The 13,193-nt window shown below is 40.6% G+C and overlaps 1 protein-coding gene across 8 annotated transcripts in view; it reads right to left on the bottom strand.

Moving 5' to 3' along the window:
- exoc6b (exocyst complex component 6B) overlaps positions 1-13,193 on the bottom strand; it is a 114,894-nt gene that overhangs the window by 48,226 nt on the left and 53,475 nt on the right. For 6 of the 8 annotated variants that reach the window (XR_010925516.1, XR_010925515.1, XM_067580518.1 and 3 more), the window contains 4 exons: positions 10,898-11,009; positions 9,929-10,063; positions 9,304-9,492; positions 3,190-3,219 (listed from right to left, as the gene is read on the bottom strand). Coding sequence is in view for 6 of the 8 variants with exons in the window: in XM_067580518.1 (XP_067436619.1) it covers positions 3,190-3,219; positions 9,304-9,492; positions 9,929-10,063; positions 10,898-11,009 (466 nt within the window). In the remaining 2 variants the exon portion in view is untranslated. The remainder of the gene's footprint in view (positions 1-3,189; positions 3,220-9,303; positions 9,493-9,928; positions 10,064-10,897; positions 11,010-13,193) is intronic. The other 2 variants (XM_067580515.1, XM_067580516.1) reach the window with 1 other exon arrangement.

Genomic DNA, 13,193 nt, shown 5'->3' with positions numbered 1-13,193 from the left:
AATGGGCTAATTCTATTTACATGTCCCGAACCTGGGCTGACTGACACACACACACACACACACACACACACACACACAGACACACACACAAACACACAGGTAGGTCTGTCTGACAGAAATGGCGTTGTCTTAGAGCTCAACGCGGACAACTGGGAACGATTAGCCTGAGGCACAGCGGAGGGAGGGAGGGAGGGAGTGAAGATAGGAAAGGAAAGCAAAAGAAAGATTCAAGAAGACACAGCAACCAAGTGATGCTCCTCTCTTTATTCCTACAGCTCCACCGAACCTCCACCTCTCCATCCCCCCCCCCTCCATCCGTCCGTCCGTCCGTCTCTCCATCCGGCTAACGAGAGACGTTCATCAAAGAGCTCATTAAAAGCTACTCAGCTCCTAACGGCTGAACAAATAGACAAGAGAGAAAGAAAGCAGGCCAGGTGGAGGGAAAGAGGTGAGATGGAAAGGATTGTGGGGGGGGTGGTGGAGGGATAAGAGGGGGGGGGGGTGGGGGGACCAGACTGCCGGGGTCAAGCAGAGACACAGACGAAGATGAAGAGTGGGGGGGGGGGTGGGGTGGTGAATAATCAAGAAAGAGGAATGAGCGAGGGAAGAGGAAGGAAAAGGAGGAGTAATGAAAGGAATGCAGACAGATGTGAATGACAGTAAAATATGCTAATAAACTCACACATGTCTCTTTCTCTCGGTCTGCCTCAATAGATGAGAATTGACACGTAAGTGTGTTAATCTGTCTGTTTTCTTTATATTAATGTTGAATTAAATAACTATATATATATATATGATGTGAAGCCAGTCTTTCATAGTGATAAACCCCACAGGGAACTACCATCAACTCTCTGCTGGTCTACAGAGCGTTTTAGCCTCCTTTGGGTAATTATTTTGGTTTTATATTTCACTCTGACCACCCTGACCACATTTCTAGCAGTGGTGGACAGCTGTTTGCAGCAAAAGAAGCTCTGATAAATCAAATATATCTGCCCGAAACCAAATGGAACATCTAGCAAACTAAGGACTTCCTCAGCAGAGCTAAAAAAGAAAAGTGAATAGTAAAACTTACAACAGGATGCCAATGTTGCTCTGCATCTGCAAGATGTGTAAATAGGCGATTATTACCTCGATATAACCCCAAAGTTTAACTAAATGATCGATTTTGGCAGCAGAAACAAGCTGTGGACACGAGACTGACGCTAAGCTGAAGCCTTGAAAACAAAAACAACAAGCTGAAAGACGCTGCGGAGCTGAAAGAAACTGCAGTCAGGTGATAATTCTACTGGTTCATCGCGACGAGAGACACCTTTCACATTTGACTTTGACGTCCTTTGAGTCAATAATATAAAAATGAACCGCTTTAAGAATTGAAACCAAGTTTACAGGGGTTTTAAACAAGTTTTATGATGCTTCCAACTGATCCGGACAATCCTCTCCTAAAGTTAATACAACAAAAAGGAAAAATATATGAGTTTGCGGTCAAAGAAAAAGGAAGTGGCCTCATATTCAATCATGAATTTTCAAGGTAAATCAATCTGCCTGTGTGTGGCCTGCGTACGCTATTCCAGCAGTTCGGTTAATTTAGCCGTACTAGCGCTCAACATCGACAATGACAAGTTATTTACAAATGCTGTGATGACCGAACCGAGGCAGAACAAGTACCAAATACCCCTCTGCTATAATAAAATAAACACATAAAAGGTTTAGTTTGACGTGTTTTGTGAGGGGTTTTTCTACATCTAAGATCACGCTAAATTTAATCAGGAACTTCAAATAAAAAATAAAAAAAAGACTCAAAAGACTGTCGACAAATTTGTTAGAACAACCAAGAACCTCATATGTGAAAGTGTTTAAGCGTAATAACAGATTGATGCGCATCTGCACCGAACTTGGACGCGGTTTGTTTTTTTGAAGGACTCCCACCTGACTTCAGCTTCAAGGCTCATAATGCTAGAAGCAGGTTGTTGAGTTAGAAACACAACAGCACGGTAAAAAGTCAGTGCTTCACAAAAAAAAACCAAAAAAAAAAAAACGTCATAGCGCAATGATTCACAACTCCTGGAAGGGATTCGACACGGTGTATAATATGCTCTCCGTCCATCCAGAAACCTGTCAGTCACATGAGCAGCCAGTCAGGGCAGCCAAATGTCAAGAGGTGGGATCACAGCACACAAAAAAAAATATGATACTGACGTGCGACACACCAGGGTTTCGGTGTTCTTTTGACTAAAAATGTGTGACAGATAATATGAGAGTGACTGAGTGCTCAGGGGTGAATCTGAGGAGGGTTACAGGTGCTTATATTGATTCATGACTGTAAAAAAAAACAAAAAAAAACTACTTAATGCGTTTCGAGGGTTTAAATTCACACAGTCGAAGCTTCAAATCACCGTAAAGGCAGCGGCAGCAGCAGAACAATCACAGATCGCTGCGTTACGGAAAGGTATTTGTTCATGTCACTCAAAAGAAACACCACAAAAATGAAGAGTCGGGACTTTTTTTTTTTTTTGAGGGGGGGGAGAAGGCGCATTTTTGTGAGTTTTCCCTCTTTGAATGAATACTGTAACCTTCACACACACACACACACACACACAAAAGAGCCAAGCAACTTCACCTCAATAGCTTAAAAACCACATTTAATAACAGACACCAGGGTTGGAAATTTCCTTTTGTCTTGAGGGACGAGAGTTAAATACACTTTTTTTTTTTTTATTGGCTTTTTAAAAAGACATTAGTTGTTTCATTATAGACTTACTAAAAACGAATCAAGTGGCAAGAAAGCGAACACCAGATGTGTTCTCCTCATCTTCATTTGTCAAGATTGAATAACTGTGTCAAACAAAAGTCTTAAAGGTAAATGATTTAACTGTATAAATAAAGATTTTTAGATTTGAACAAGAGCTTTAAATGATTGTTGGCATGGTACGCTGGTTTCATTTCCCTCCCTGGTTTGGGACAGAGACTCGGGCACATGAACACAAATCCAGGAAAAAAAACAAAACAACGTGCATCACTCCCCCCCCTTTTTACATCTCGCATGCTTGTTTCGTCAACTCTCAGTTGGAGGAGGGAGGGGGGGGGGGTCAAAGTTTAAGGGGGTTAAACAAGGTCAGTCAAGGGGAGATGGGGTGGGGGTGGGGGGGGTTGTAAACATCACTCTGTTACCTTGACAACCCAGATACTCACCGGTAACGTAGCATGTTCTACGGGTGTTCCCTACGGCAAGAAACATAAACCGGAAAATTTAGTGGATGGCAAAACATTGAAACTGGTTTGTGTGTCATTAATGGGAGAAAGTTCCTCAATCAAATCACGGCGAGGACATCGGCACCTCACCTTCTAAGTATATATATATATTCCACATGGCGCCCCTCCCTCCCCCTCTTGAGATGATGCTAATCTGGCTTTATCTGGCACTTGCGCGACACGCCGAAGCACCGTGGAGAACCTCGGTTAAGTGTGCTGGACACACAGAGGAGAAGTTGCCGCCAAAAACCTCTCTCAGTTGCATGGCGGAGAACTGATCAAGGGGCTTATAAGTCATAAAACTGGAGCGCTACGGTCAGAGGAGAGTCCAAAATTTCCTTTCGAATTTTCACATGATTATTTTTCACTCCTGAGGCCTTTTCATACCTTTCCCATTCCATCTTTAAACTTGAGCTCAATTCGATTAGTGCTATTGCTAAATACTCATAAACTCTTGAGTGGTATTATTAGGGTCTTGGATAAGGCAACGTTTTTCCTCTCTAGTGAGAACTGGGACGGTGAATATATGTGTGTGTGTGTGAGAGTGTGTGTGTGCAGCCTTCTTCTTCTTCTACAGTTGTTGAAGAAATGTGAGCCTGCTGAGTTTTCTCAGTCCACGGCTGCTTCTAACCAGGCTGCATTTAGAGCTATTACAACAACCGCATACTGTAAGCACGCACACACACACACACACACACATATATGTAGCGTGTGCCAGATTGTTGCCGTGTCACGGTTTGGGGCCTTCACTTCATAAATATCAATGACGGGTCAGTGATCTGTGTGTTTTTTGGTTTTTCAGTAAGCTTATTGTTAGTTGCATAACATTGCAGATTTTTTTATTATTTTCAAATCATAAAAAAAAAAAAAAAAAAAGAAAAACCTCAAACAATCACTTAGTGCTGAATCGCTGGTTTCTCTCCAATATCTGTCTTCCACCTCAAATCTTTTCTCTTATTATCCGTTGTGTCAAATCTTTATCTGAAAAGCAACCAGTAACTACAGCTGTCAAACACACGTAGTGGAGAAGAAAGTATAAAGCAGCATGACATGTAAATACTCAAGTAAAGTACAAGTACTTCAAATTGTACTTAAGTATACTTGGTATACTGGTTCTGACTGTGTAGTAACAGTAAGAAAAAAGCAGTTTCTCCCTCTCTTTCCCATCATTTCAATGTTTTTTCCTTCTTTTTGTAATTGAGTAACATATTGTCACCTTCCTAAAATAATGGTCACTACATCCTCAGTTGAACAGATCATGTGACTCTACCCCTGTAGTATAACGGCCTATGTCAAGAGTGCAACTAAATCGTCATATTGCGTAGTTATTTAGTCTTTTTATTTGGTCTTTTTAGTCAGCAAAATATCTAAGTCCATGATGCTAGTGTGAAAGAAACCTGAATAGTATCATTTGATGTGTTTCTTGAATATATCATACATGTTTCAGATAGTCTTTAAGTTCAGTTTAGTGTTAGTTTGTGTGTGTTGTGTCTCTTCTAAACTTAGTTCTTTGCTGTGTAAGATGAGACAGTTGTGTGTTTAACAGTTAAGTTTATTCTGTTGTACTTCTACCTGAGCCAGTGATAAGATAAACTATAGTTATGTAGATTTAGGTATAAAACTGATAAGCTTTTAGAGGATAGTGTGGTTTGTCATTAATTTAATATGGTAGTGACGTTATTTTGTGATGCTACTTGGTGCTTGTACTGTCATATATGGTTGTGAAAAAAGACTGTTCCTAGGTTAGTTTAACTTTTGACTTGTGTTTCTATCTGAGGGTTTGTTGCTGACCTTTAAGGTTAGTAAACAGATGTCTTAAATTCTGTACAAGTAGTATTTAAGGGACCGATTAAGCGCCAACTTAAGCGCCAACTTTTCAGACAAAGAAAAAAGATAGCTAGGCGGTATCTTTGTCTCCAGAACTATGATGTATTACACTTCTGATTGTATTATTTGATTACATTGTTTCATAACCTAACAATGCTCTCTTTGTGTGTTTACTGAGTGATCAGCAATTTCCCATTACACTAGCATTTAGCAAAGAGTGTGGAAAGGCTCCACAATCTGTGTCTGTTACAAATGATTACAAGGCTTTCTGTTAACTCTTTTCTGCCTTTTAAACAATATTTCATCTGCAGTTTTTGTCTCATTTTATGCACATTACATGATCTAATTAACCCAATAAGAACCCATGGTGACACAGGTGTCACCAACCCTTTCAATGTTCTGGAAAATTCAGCTTTATCTTTGATTTTAACTCATGAAGTCCCTAAGTGACATGTACTGAACATCCTGGTGCAGTCATGTGACAATGTGTGAATCTGTGTACCTATGTGACATCACCTCCAAAATGGCGGTGTGCCCGGTCAGCAAATGTGACAGAACTAGTTAATTTTAAAAAGCTTGTTTTTTGTTACTAAAGGTAGGTTTCAACCCATTTAACAATTCTGATGCTTTGATAAGACGTCCTGTATTACATTTAATCTGTTCTGACCACATTTCTTGAACAAATTGATATAAAACAAGTTAGGGCAATAACGACATATATGTTACATTACAGATCTTTGACACTGAAGGTTCCTTGTGGTCCATTTGGTCTGTTTTATACTCCCCATAATTTTCCTTTAAGGAGAAATGGGTCCAGGTTCTTATGGGTTAAGAAAGATTTGAATACCATACTGTAATCTAAAACCTAGAAATTATGTGTATAACTAAAAGATTACAAAGGATCCTCTTTACTTTTGTGTTTTTATTTAATGAAAATCTCACTTGAACATAATATTAGTAATCATAACATCATTTGACCGGTATTATAGTAAGCTAACCCTAACGCCCTAACCCTAACGGCCTAACCCTAACGCCCTAACCCTAACACCCTAACCCTAACCCTGACGCCCTAACCCTAACCCTGACGCCCTAACCCTAACGCCCTAACCCTAACGCCCTAACCCTAACGCCCTAACCCTAACGCCCTAACCCTAACGCCCTAACCCTAACCCTGACGCCCTAACCCTAACCCTAACGCCCTAACCCTAACGGCCTAACCCTAACGCCCTAACCCTAACGCCCTAACTCTAACCCTAACGCCCTGACGCCCTAACCCTAACGGCCTAACCCTAACGCCCTAACCCTAACGCCCTAACTCTAACCCTAACGCCCTGACGCCCTAACCCTAACGGCCTAACCCTAACGGCCTAACCCTAACGCCCTAACCCCAACCCTAACGCCCTAACCCTAACCCTTGGGTTAGGAAGGTGACGATATGCATTAGAGTGCCTTGATCAAGCCCCTTTGAGGGTTTTTTGCACATGTTTTGGTTGTTTGTGTATATAAACTTGTATCTTTTAAAAATGTGTAAACAAATAAAATAAAATCACAATCAAATATTAATATTTACATTGGTAATATAAGCTTGGCTCCTAATAAAGACCCTGAATGGAGCTGGAAGTGGGCCCTATTCACATTATATTCAGTCTAATCAGGCTATGTTGGTTATGTGTGTCAGTGTGTCTACAGTTGTGTTCAGACAAGAACATAAGATAAATCTCAGGCTCAGCGTCATTGCATATGAAGTCAACTGAAAGACTCAAGTGGGAGCTAACAGATGAGACGAGATGGAGACGCACCAGTGCAAGCTGACAATGTTTCAGAGAATAAATCACATGTTGCGTCATGATCATCACGGCAGAAAATGTTGTTTTTTCTGAGTGTAAATTATAGAGTGGAGGAAAATTACATGTTTTGCAACTATAAAAAACCCCCAAAAAAACCAAAAAAACCTTTAGTGAACATGATTTGAATTCATCGACTGTGTCCATACTGGGTTCATAACCCCAACTCATCATGTTTTAAGTGTTAAAAGGTGCCACAGATAACTCTAAATCATCCAAAAATAGAAACAGAGATTTTCTTTTTGACCACAGCTGCTCATCAATCAGTGGAGCATAATACTGCTGCCAGTGTGTTCAGACTGACTTTGACTGGCATTTTGGTTCGGATCTATTATTAAAAGTAAATCAATGTAAGCGTGAATGCCTCAATAAGGTTTAGCATGGGTCCATTTCAGATTTTGAACCCATGAAGGCCTCTACTAGAGGTACTGTAGGTGTTAGTAAAGGTAAAGGCACACAAGCAGTAGTAATAATACAGCAGCAGTAGCAGAGTTAGTAGTAAAACTATTTATATTTCTGCTTTATAATGTTCTATTCTTGCTTCTACCGACCGCTGTCTACTTTTTTCTCCCTTCAGCGGTATCTAATTCATTTCTGTGTAACTCTACTCTTTTATATGATCACCACCTCGTATTTTAGGAGGGTCATACCACCCAGGTTTTTAGATCCATAGCATCTGATCTACTTAGGAGGCCCCACACTGTGTCTCTGTGTGTGTGTGTGTGTGTTAAAGTGTGTGTGACGGGGTCACGTCCGGGGCTCGTGGGGGTGAAGGAAAAGCTTCTTAGAAGTGCTGGAAAACACTTAGCTCAACCACCGTGTGTGTGTGGCCTTATGGCCTTGTGACCCGCTTTGACCAAATCTGTGTGCGCAATCATCTTAAAACGAACCTGTGTGTGTGTGTGTGTGTGTGTGTGTGTGTGTGTGTGTGTGTGTGTGTGTGTGTGTGTGGTAAGTTTATGAGAGTTGTGCATGTATGTGTTTAAACCTGTCTTACGAGAACAGAGTGGGAACATGGATCAATTTGGGAAGCATATGTGAAAACTTTAGGAAAGAAATGATCCATAGTTGACTGATTTTTAAAATTCTGTTTTGTTTTTGGGGCTGACGTTAGATGTTGAGCTGAATATCTCCAATCAATACACTTTGAATTCTGGATTAATACAAGATCTATGAGTTCCACGTTTGTTTGGAGTAAAATTAACCTGAACAGTAAAAATAAACTTAAAAAAAATGCAAAGTTATGGTGAGGAAAACACGTCTGGAGCCTCCAGCCATTTCCAAAAGCAAAACCAGTTTTTACAAACATTCACTGCTCACTTTTATTTATTTATTTATTTTTTTTTTAACCAACCAACTGGCCTTGTGAAATACAAGCTACCACAGAGGCTGACAATGTGGGTGATGAATGAAGTTAAAGACTTCAAAAAAAAAAAAAGGATCAAATTTTAGTCTTATACAAGCAGCCAACTGGCCTTTTGAATGATAGTCACATGGTCATTTTAAAAGCTACAACAAAGGCTGACAATGTGGGTGATGAATAGAGTAAAAGGATTACAACATTAATTCAATGCTTCAACTATTAATAACGCAGAATAACAGCATACTGAGATAATACAGCGGACCTGCTTTTCATTTAGAGAAGCTATTATAGCAGATGCTTCGTGTGTTTCCTCCTGAAATCATTTATGAGGAAAAATGCCGTATGTGTGTATAATGTCATTACAGTCAGGGCTGTAGAGTCAATAGCCTGCGTTGGAGTATAATCTGGTGCTGCTGACCCGACCGGCTCACCCCCTTTAATGAGCTCAACAGGCCCCATGTTAACGATCTAACCCGTAACGAGCTGATACTATAACGAACTAAAGCAGATTGTCCTGCCCTGTGATGTCTCATGCTAACATGGCAGAGAGAGACTGGTGAGAGAGCTTATATAAAAACACGCATCAACACACACACACTAACACACACACATTCATGCTGAGAACGCAGTCATATCTACATACAGCGGACACCAAACACATGCACAAACCATGTGTGTGTGTGTATCAGTTGTTCTTAGATGTGATGGATATGTAAACACAGCAATTTTTATGTCAATTAGCAACATTTAAAAACTTTTGATTTATATCGACTAATTAGAAAAAATCATCTCTTTTCTCTTATAATAAACATTTTTTATGACAACATAATGAAAGCATGTACAACAATAGATGTATAAGAGAATAATGTGACATTTTGGGACATATGCGTCATATTAACGTCTAGAAATTAGAATTTTTGCTGCAACTTTTATGTGTGTGTGTGCATATGTTTGTATTTGTATCTTCAGGTTGTTGTTGGATAATTTATGTGTGTGTGTGTGTGTGTCTTTTATACTAACAGGCAGGTTGGTGAAGACACTGAAGGTGCTCTTCAGGAAAGCGATCAGGTCGATCAGGTAGTCGCTGGCGGTAGGAGTCCCGCTCGTCTGCACCGCCGCCATCCAATCGTAATCAGCCAGCTGCAGGAACTGGTCGATCTTGGCGTTCAGGCTGGTGTAGATCTCCGCCTCGGCCGCGTGACGAGCGTCCTGTGTGCGAGGGGGGACAGGGGGACGGAGAGGCATGTGTTTTTGTTTTTGTGTGGTGGATTAAAAATGAAGATGTTAAGTCCAGAATTTATGACTTTTCATATCATAAGAAAGTAGAAATAAATAAAAAAGGCAGAAGCGGTGGACACAACAAATAATAAAAAACTCAAAAACAAAAACAAGAGATGTGTGTGTGTGTTGCATGCCAGGATAAAAAATAATGAAAGACAGAGAGAAGAGGGACAAGAAATTAAAGGAAAACAGAGAGAAAGAATTAAGGGAAAATAGGAAGAAAGAAAAGGAAGGAAGGACGGAGGGAGGAATCGAAGGACAAAGCGAGCAAAGAAAAGCGAAAACACATAAATTAACGTTTATTCTGGGGGGAAATAAAGGCGAAGAAGAAAGAAAACAGATGTGTGTGTGTTTTTTTTTTTACCTTAAAGGTGGAGGTGCCGTACAGCTTGGTAGCGTTTACCGTGTCGGGAGGAACGTTGGTGATGTTTGATATAAACTCCTCCAGAAAGTGGCAGCTCTGCTCCAGGTGGGTGGTGTTAATGATCACCTGCACCAGCTGGAAGCAAACAAAACAAAACAAATAAACAAACTAATTAAAAATTATGACCGGACATCTTTAGATACGTTCAGTAGAAAACATTCGCTCGCAGGCAAAGAGACAAAAATCACCAAAAAAAAAAGGCAATAAAAGTACAAATAAAAGTGTAAAAGTTGAATACATTTGGGTTTCATTGTTATCTTTATTCTTATTCCTAGAAAAAATGTAAGAAGTGTTTTTAAATGTTGCTGTTTTTTGAAGGCAGTAAATGTCAAAAGGTCAATCTAATGACACTTTGTTGCTTGTTATTCGAATCACAAGCCTCCGTTCGGGATATTTACTTTGATATGACTGATTGACTTGAAATAAAAAAGTCCCCAAAACAAGCTGTATTTTCCATGACACTCCCGTCTTTATCGAATATCAAATCCTGTTCTTGTAAATGAATCACTGTTTTTTTTCGACTGGAGGCCGATCTCAGCGAGCGTTGCAAAACAACAAAACAGCGGAGAGGAGGAAGTGGAAAATAAAAATCATCACTTCGTATCTCGGGTTCACCGTTCTGCACAGTTATGACAACAACAACAACAACGAGGACGACGACGACAACAACAACAGCAGGTTGAAAAAGAGGAAACGTCTGTTTTCGTGGGAGTAAATGAGCTGTAACCGCCGAGAATGACTCTTACGCTAAAAGTTGTGTAAACAACATTAGCTTGTTCCCTATGGGAGAGCTTATTATAATCTTAAAGCTCACTTGTTGTTTTTGTTATGTTTTTTTTTTTTTTTTTTACACATTGGACACACACACACACACACACACACACACACACACACACACAGAGACAATACCTCTGCCAGGCCGACATTCTTCTTCTTAATGGCATACTGCAGACAGTGGCTCAGGGTTCTGGTCAACAACAGATTTGTCGACTTGCGGATCATATCGTCTACCTCTGTGGAGCTGTGAACACACACACACACACACACACACACACACACACACACACACACACAGATACATAAACAAAGAGAACGGCAGAGAATCAGTGACTGTACAGAAGCAGGTTTTTTTCTTCCAATTTCTTGCAGAAAGCTGCTGCTGCTTCTGAAAGCCAGTGCAAACAGTTTAAAGTGAATTTCTCAGGCTGTGAATCTCTCCATTTGGAAAAGTCTAAATGTCAGCCAGCTTCAGTGAACACATTATCTTGTTATGAGCTTGTCAGGCTCATTAGAAAGTCTAACATCGGTTAGTTAAAAAACCTTCTGATAAGACTGCCTGCACATTGATGACAGATCATAGCACCGTTAAAGAAAAACAGACACATCCTCAAAATCATTTAAATCCAAATCTGCTAGTTTTTACCTTTTTTTTTGCCACCTCTACTGAGAGTAGCCGTCTTAATCTTTACTCAATCTTGTTCTCAACAGACTTTTAAAAACTCATAAAATTACCACCTCTGTACAGCCAACAAGGCACTAAGAAAAGCCAGCAGGCTGTTAACTCCGAAATGAGCTCAAATTTCCTGTTAAAACAAATGTTTGATTGTGGCTAATCAGACCCACTTACAAAATCTCTGACATACTATCGATTTTGTTATGTTTGAAATGTGGGCGATGTTTAGTGAAGAAACCCAGACGTGCATTCTGCACAATTCTGGGAGTCTAGTAAAGTTTTTCATGGCAGCGTGCATCTCTTTTGGCGAAGTGTCGCCTCTTGTTTAAGGACCGGTTACGTCAAACTGCACAAAAAAAAAAAAAGCCCGAGTGCAGACGCTGTGTGCGCAGTCAGGAGAAGGTCAGTACGCGTATGAAGCTGCAACACATGAGGTCAGAAGGGGATAAATACACCAAAAGTCATATTATAGTAGAAGAAACATACACATAAAAAGGTCAGAGGAGGTCACACACACACACAGAGAGAGAGAGAGAAGCAGCGGAAACAAAAGCGATCACTTTCTCCTGCTGCGGGATGATGAAGAAGAAGAATCTGTGTGTGTGTGTGTGTGTTACTATGAGTTTGAATCCAGAGCCCTGTGGGTAACAAACACATTCCAACCAAATCAGTAAATTGTCTGCGCCTGGAATTCAACCTAAACACACACACACACACACACGCACTCACACGCACTCACACGCACTCACACGCACTCACACATACACACACACACACACACACACACACACACACACCGTGTCGCCTGAGGGAGAGAGCGAGAGTTGGAATTCCAAACTCACTTTGTTTCCAAAAAAGCAGAGGAATTCTAAAAACGTTCCGACAATTCGGAGCAGGGGGGAAAAAAAAAAAAAAAAAATTCCTGGAGCGGCAGAAGTGCAGAGTGGACAAAAATGATGTGTGTGTGTGTGTGTGTGGAGAGGGGAGAGAGAGAGAGAGAGAGAGAAAGAGTGGCAAAAAGTCAATGTATGCTAGTGAACTTTTGCAAGCTCACACACACACACACACATACAAATATAGACACACCACAGAATTGGGATTGAATTTCATTATATTTATGCTGCCATCAGTCACAATAAACGCACGGTGGTCGTTGCTGTCAAGAGGAAGCCAAATGTCATCAGCGCAGGCGTGTTTTTTTTTTTAAAACGGCACAATGAGAGGGATGGGATGGATACATACGGAGGAGGTATTTCCTAAAAATACAACAAAAGAGCAACAACAATGACAACAACAACAAATAAAAAAAGAACGGTTAGAAATGGAAACAGTGAGAGAGGTTAGAGTGCACGTAGCGGGGAAGCCACAGGTATGCACGCACCACAAGACACACTCTGGACAGTGTTGAGGAACATGCAAAACACACGCTGTGACACACACACACACACACACACACACACACACACACACACACACACACACACAATGTCCTAATTCAAGTGTTTAGTGGAAGACTGTGCCCACATATAATAGAAATCAACTGTGGTCATCAGTTTGCCAGCTCAGATTTTTTTGTGTCATATCTGCTGAGACGGTCCAACCTATCTGTGTGTATTTGCTGTCAGTGTGTGTGTGTGTGTGTGTGTGTGTGTGTGTTCAATGGCAGAAAAATAAAGAGTTCCACTCATATTTTTCCTCTCGCCCTCAAATGGCTCCTTAGCACGACTTTCTACATCATCTGTCACGGAAACA

The sequence above is a fragment of the Thunnus thynnus genome, chromosome 22 (assembly GCF_963924715.1).
Source record: "Thunnus thynnus chromosome 22, fThuThy2.1, whole genome shotgun sequence".
Lineage (NCBI taxonomy): Eukaryota > Metazoa > Chordata > Actinopteri > Scombriformes > Scombridae > Thunnus > Thunnus thynnus.
Note: the sequence above shows the minus strand (reverse complement) of the source record. Positions and strands in the feature narration are given on the sequence as shown.